The 7,224-nt window shown below is 45.2% G+C and overlaps 1 protein-coding gene across 1 annotated transcript in view; it reads right to left on the bottom strand.

The window, feature by feature from the left end:
• Window positions 1-7,224, bottom strand: part of myo7aa (myosin VIIAa) — a 118,608-nt gene continuing 111,384 nt past the window's right edge. The window contains exon 48 of the mRNA XM_067985673.1: window positions 1-6,825. Coding sequence (XP_067841774.1) covers window positions 6,736-6,825 — 90 coding nt within the window. The 3' untranslated portion in view covers window positions 1-6,735. The remainder of the gene's footprint in view (window positions 6,826-7,224) is intronic.

The following is a 7,224-nucleotide window of genomic DNA, read 5'->3' as shown; positions in this document are numbered from 1 at the left end:
TGAAATCAACATCACAGAAATATTTATTCCACAGGTGTACATTCTTCAAACAGATACAAACTGCAGACACAGAACATTAGACACCAGAATTATTCTACTCCTGAAAAGGGAAAGAAAATCAAACACTGTCTTCATCCCACAGCTGGGATTTACCTCACAAACCATGCCCCACGCATCCACACCAGTTTATAAAAGTCACCATATGAACGTTCATTATTAACATTATTTACAAATATTGTTCGTGTGTCAGAGACGGCCAAATGCAATGGGGACAAAAAACAAATGGTTTCTTTTTATCTACAGTGGACAACGGGGGGGCGTGTGCGTGCGTTGGAGAGGGACGAGGAAGGGACAAGGGACCAACATGGCTTTGGACTTGGTTCCAGGCTCAGTTCCTGCTGCATCTTTAGGTATAATAAGTGGGGGGGGGGGGAAAAAATTAGCATCAAAGTTACAATTACTGTGCTTTTGCTAACATTGTCACGAGCAAATACACCAACGTGCACACTTTGTCTAATTTTAGCACGTCCAAATCCTCCCCTTCCCAGAGAGAGAGAGAGAGAGAGAGAGAGAGAGTGCATTACAGTGACAGGTCTCCATTTTGGTACGTACTTTATATTGGAGCCCCCCCTCCTCACGGAGGATGTGATTCACCTCCCCTCCAAACACACACTTCCTAGACTCTTTTGCACAAACTTTCCCCAAACGTCCCGATATAAAATCTGTCCTATTAACACGTAAAACTCGATGACTATTATACAAGTGGATGAAATGTGGGCAGTGATACATTAAAACGTTTCCCAAAGCCTAGACTCGTTGGGGACAGATTGGAAAAACAAAGAGCGACACCAGTTACCCTCCACCCTTTGGTGAGATTAGCCGTGGATAAGATCAAATTGGACCTCGCAGTGAGAATATATTGTGACCACTTCCATAATTTATCAGCTGACCTTTTCAGTTTCAAGAGGGCACCACCTCAGTAAACCCTTTAATAAAAGAAACGCCTCATTTGTTATGACAGCACACAAATGAGATCATGATCTGTTTCAATGAGTCATCACTCAGCGAGAGGGTGCATTAAAGATGTCATTCAACCTTTCCTTCCCCCCGCCTCATCAGTTTATAATGGCTTTTCATGAGATGGCCCCCCTTTGAGGGAAACCAGCAGTCCCTAGGACGGACAAAAGTGAAGCAAACTGGCTTCTGATTTCACAGATAAATGGATGTTTCTCATAATACAATCCCCAAAGTACTGGCAAAAATCCGACATAATACAAAAATGGTTTTCGACTTATTCAGTCGCTGTAAACTTGTACGCAGATTATAAACAATCTTTTCTAATTCTAACCCCATGAGATGTTAACAGTTCTTCTCGTGACTGGGGCTGATTGTTCACTGGGAACATTCAGGAGGCATAAAAATAATTCATTCACATTAAAATAATTTGTGCTAAAATTTGTGAAAAATCAGCCAAAACCACATGTACACAAGGTCACTACACCACATCAGACCCAGTTAGACAGTGACAGTGGGTGTAATATTACATTAACAAATGCTTGCATAGTGCTACTTGGTGCTAAGCCAGAGAGTCCGACGACCCAGGTTTGCACATAGCGTGACATCTCTTGGTTTTAGCCGTTCCCTCAAGAGTAGGCACCATGTGCAGGCTCGACACTCCACCCCCCCGCCCCCCCGCCCCCCCAGGAACGAGTCACCCCATACTGCTTGTGTTAACCTCAAGAAACGCATCAGCCAGCTCTTGGGAGCAGGTCTGCCCTAGTGGCCAGGATGGGGTGTACACCTAGGGGAGACCAAGACCGTAGCAAAGAACAAAAAGATTAGATATTATCTCATTGTTTCGAGTGCCACTTCAGAACTTGAGCACATAACCCAGGCTCTCTCTCACTCTGTAGTATTGAGGGAGTGCTGCTCTGGCAGAGGTGCCGTCTTTAGTATGAGGCATTAAACCCTGTCTGCCCTCTCAGGCTGATGCAAAAGATCCCGGTCACTACTCCCTGGTATATTACAACGACAATACAAAAGTACTTCATTGGCTGTGAAGCACTTTGAGTGGCCTGAGGTCATTAAAGGCGCTACATGAAATGAAATGTTCTTTCTTCCTTGTCTGTTAGTCTGGTACGATGCTTGTAATTAATACAAAATGGCTACTGTAAAAGGAAAGAGAACAAACTTTCATTTATATAGCGCCTTTCACGGCCTCAGGACGTCCCAAAGTGCTTTACAGCCAATGAAGTACATTTGATGCACAGGCATTGTTGGAATGTAGGAAATGCAGCAGCCAATTTTTGCACAGCAAGCTCCCACAAATTGCAACATGATAATGACCAGATATTCTTGCCCTTCTTCAAAATAGCACCATGGGATCTTCTACGTCCACCAGAGAAGGTTTACTGTCTCATTCGAAAGACAGCACAGCATTCCCCCAGTAAAGCATTGATACGTCAGCCTAGATTTTTTTGTACTGAAGTCTTCGGGACTTGAACCCACAACCTTCTGACTCAGAGGCAAGAGTGCTGCCCACTGAGCCACAGCTGACACTCTTCAGAGTAGAGAAACTGGGTCTTTTCTTGGTCTTTGGAAAAAAAAGAGGCAACTGAGGAGTTCTCGGAGGTATACGATAGCAAAAAGGTACAGAAAAGGCAAGGCTGGAGTGCTATCACAATGTACGCCATGAAAGCATGACAAAGGGGCATAGGGTCAAACTGGTGAAAGGCAGATTTAGGAGGCCCTTCACACTAATAGTGATCAACACTTGAAATGGACTATTGTCTAAAGTTAGTGGAAGCAAAAACTTTGGCAGTCTCTCTTTGTTGGGGGGGCATAATGGGGCTGTAGGCATTTCTACCTGGATGAGGTAAAGTAGGCCAACTGACCTTTCCTCATCCAGACACGTATCTTGCTTTGATCTACTTGGATGTTTGAGCGATTGCACCAAATGAATGCCCTTTTCTGTTCCTAGTTACAGACCGTACAGAAAGCGAGTCCCACTCCTTGCCCCTGGGGCCTGCCTCAATGGCTTAGCTCCCACTAATGGATCTCGTGCACACACATGGTTGGGATCCCCACCCCCCGAGGGCCCAGGCAATTATATGACCGAAAGGTAACGTCTTTGTTAATTGAAGCTGACCGATTCGCTTCATCCGTCTCAACGTTCCGGACGACGCTGGCTATTTACTCCCGGTGTTGGGCATCATGCTCTCAGCTCTTAATACTTCATCAGCACCATAAACCATTCTTACCCAAAAAGGAGTGTGAAGTTCCCACACACACACACACACACCTAAAAGGGTACTCATCAAAAAGGTTACACAGTGAGCATCAGTTATTACCTGCGGCCACATTCATTTACTCAATTTTAATCATTCAGACAGAGTTTGCAAACTTTTCATGCTATGTGCAGACCATTCATTGCCAAATATCTCCAAGTGGCACCACTGATGCCATAATATCTCCACGTGGCACCACTGATGCCATAATATCTCCAAGTGGCATTGCTGATGAAGTCCCTGGCCTGATGGGGACATTGCTATTCATGGAAAAGCCTTCCCCAGGCTCTGAATGGAATGGTTTAAAAAAAAACTACACGTATTTTAAGAAAGCATCATCAGGTAGAAATGTGTCCACGGGCAACTCGGAGTCACAGTAGTGAGCAGCACAGGCACAGTGACAATAAAGTCCAGACTCGTCGAGGCAGTAAGAGCAGGACGCCAACCGGAAGCCCATCGAAACCCACCCGGTTGCTGGGAGATGAGGCGACCACGGGCGTCGGCAGTAACAGCGCAAGGGGGAAATGTCAAGGAGTGAAGTGGGGGGAAATACACATCAAGCCTCCGAGCGAAGGAAAGGGCTCGTTCTAATGAAAAGCCCCACGGGCTGACCTGGATGCAGTTCTTCACAGACTGCCTAGGGCGCATTGTGGGATCTGACCTCCACTTTTGGTGCATTGTAGGATCAGACTGTAGTGGCCAACTTCACAAAGGCTTGTGTATAACAAGTTAAAATGTGGGGGCGGGGGGGGAGGGGGGGGTGCGGGGAGGAGGAGGAAGAGGAGGAGAAGGTCGTTGATGCTCTGCGGAGGAAGAAAGCTCAGAAAGGGGAACATATCAATTTTATTTCACACTCAAATGATAATGGGTATCTTCACCGTGCATTGAAGCACCATTCCAATATCAGCAATGGCGATGCCCATTTAAAAAGGACATAAAATGAACCCAGATCTACCCATCTACTGTTGAAAATGACAAAAAAAAAGCAAGCTGGAAACAAGAATATTATATTATAATGCTTCCTTTGCACGTAGTCAGTGTCAACACAAATTGATAACTGTTTATCCATGAAAGCAAAAACGATTGCCATCTGTGGATAAAGAATTGCTAGCAATAAATGATTATAATATATAATCTGTGTAAAAGGCACAGAGGCACCGCCAGTTAGGGCATAACCGAAGTTGGACGGACTTGGGCACTGCAATCAGGGACATTGTCCCAATGATTATTGGAAGCCGATGAGCAATTGCTAAGCCAAGTCAATCCAACAGCTTTCCATCGTAATTTAGCGCTGGACTCCATCCAGTTGGCTAAAGCTGCTTCAGCCGTCGTCGTCTATAAATAAAACGCTACCCATTCACTGAAATAAAAATAAAGATCGATTACAGGAAAGGAGAGTTTGATGCGAGTCAGGGTGCAGAGCTTACCGGGTGTTGGACTGGTTCACGGCCGAAGATCAAACCAGGTTCTCAGTTTCAAAAAGAGAGAATGGTTGGAAATGAGCCAAGAAGCCTTTGCTGATTGGAAAAAAATGGTCTTAAGTAACAGCGATCTTATTTGGTATTGTAAAGCCATCTACAAACTTGGACCACATGCTAACATATTCCACTCCCCACCTCACCCCCGATGGGGAGTGGCCCTGTTTCCTGAAGGGAGTCACTATTTACAATCAAAAATGACCTCTTCTGCCTCAGCTCAAGAATCACAAGCTTTATGCAGCAAAGTCGCTTTGGTCCGTTTTTTCCCCCCTCGTTGCACACAGTCTCCCATTGGTAGCATCGACGGGTCAGCTATCCATTACAGAAAAGAGTCTTGACCAGAAGGCCATACGGCCTTTTAAAAATGTACCCCGACTTAATGTGTAAAACAAAAAAAAACAACCACCGCAGATGTTGGAAGTCTGAAACAAAACCAGAAGGTGCTGGAAACACAACGGGTCAGAGAGCATCTGCGGAGAGAACAGACCAGTTGGTGTTTTAAGGTTGGACCCTACTTCAGCTCAGAAGGTGGGGGGGAGGGGGTCACACCTGAAACGCCAACTTGCTTGTGCTCTCCGCACATGCTGACCGAAAGTTTCCACATACAGGCCAAGGACAGACTCACTGCTAGTTCCTGACTAGAGCCATTGTTCAGGACAAGGCTGATCGGGAGAGAGAGTGATTTGTTCAGTTGTGTGAATCATGGTGACCACAATCAGACACAATTTCAAAACTTCTAGAGAAGGTTACTTGCGGTGTTGAGATTAAAACTTTCTTTCAATTTTAAGCAAAGTGTTGTGTTTTTTTTTTAAAAAGGGAGGAGGGGGAGAGAAAACGAGTGAACATAAATAAAAGTTCCCAAACTGCCAATTTAAAATAGAACCTCAAATGCCCAAAGTGGCAACGTGACTAAAATGGTGGTTTTATTTTGGAAAGGTTGACTGAGGGGAGAAGTTAGCCTTAGCTGAGGCAGTGATTAGATTATGAATAACCCTAGTGTCAATGATTTGGGGAAGGTTATGGAATTGAATATCCTGTGGTCACTTGGATAGTCCATCATCAGTGATGGACACCATTTCTAGTTTAGAGAAGGCGTGTTTTGACGGGCAAAGTAGGGACTCTTTCAGCTGACTCCACTAAAAACCAGGCTTAAAAAAAAAATTGCACTCATTTCAATAAATAACTATATACAGAAACAGTTGGGGGTGGGAGTACAAAGGGTGTGACAAGACCAGGGCGGGTTCAGATGGCAAAACTACCAGAGCAACACAAAAAGCAGTTTGGAAACCTCACTTGAGCAAACCCCTCGTCAGTGTTACAACCCCAAATCACTCCCTCACTCCAAAACGAAGCTGCTACTTCATGAAATATACAGCAGGGTACGTCACATTGGTTGCTACGGTGCACAACCGTGTTACTCTTCATGTGACAGGGTCAGAGCAGTAACGTGACCAGCTGCTCACTAAAACTTGACATAACTATTACGGTGAGAAAATTAACCACCATGCATCACGAGATATGATGCACTACAAATAACCTCGGCAACTTACGGAGACGTAGAATCGTTATGCGCACTCAGATTAAAACCCGTACGATTTGTTTACTTTAGATGAAAGGGGCAGTATTGACAAGTAGGTAAAATAACACTTGGGTGCGATCTATCAAAAAGTGCAGCGAGAGTTCACAAGAAGCCTGCATTGTAGGCCCAGATTTCTTTTTTTTTGGCTTGTTGTACATTTGAGGGACTAGAACGTAGAGTACAGACAGACAGACACACACGCACGCACACACTACAAGTAGTCGTCCTCACTCGAGGGGGACTCTGGGCTGCTGTCGGAAGAACTTTGCAGAGGACTCCTTCTCATGTTCCAGACCTGCGTGGAGAACGTGCTTCTCCAGCTGCATGGGTTTCCCACGGGCCTCAGGAGTTGGATCACCTCGTAGGCCCAAACCCAGTAGTCATAATAAGTTCACTTACTGGCCTTCGTGCTCCGCTGCTTGTTCATAGAGGTCAGCATCTGACTGATATAAGAGGTCAGCAGGTCGTCCATTTTATATCCCTGTTTTGAGAAAAAAAGGAGAGGGTCCATCAATTCAATAGGAACCATTTCGAGTCTGCAGAGAAGCCTGTATTAAATAGAATGTACAGCACCTTCTCCAGGGCAATTAGGGATGGGCAATAAATGCTGGCCTTGCCAGTGACGCCCACATCCCATGAACGAATTTAAAAAAAAAACAGGCCATTCGGCCCAACAGATCCATGCCGGTGTTTATGGTCCACACGAGCCTCCTCCCACCCCTCTTCATCTAACCCTATCAACATATCCTTCTATTCCTTTCTCCCTCATGTACTCATCCGGCTTCCACAAATGCATCTATGCCATTCGCCTCAACTACTCCTCGAGGTAGCGAGTTCCACATTCTCACCACTCTCTGGGTAAAGAAGTTTCTCCTGTATT

The sequence above is a fragment of the Heptranchias perlo genome, chromosome 6 (assembly GCF_035084215.1).
Source record: "Heptranchias perlo isolate sHepPer1 chromosome 6, sHepPer1.hap1, whole genome shotgun sequence".
Taxonomy (NCBI): domain Eukaryota; kingdom Metazoa; phylum Chordata; class Chondrichthyes; order Hexanchiformes; family Hexanchidae; genus Heptranchias; species Heptranchias perlo.
The sequence above is the reverse complement of the archived record's forward strand: the minus strand, read 5'-3'. Positions and strand labels throughout refer to the sequence as shown.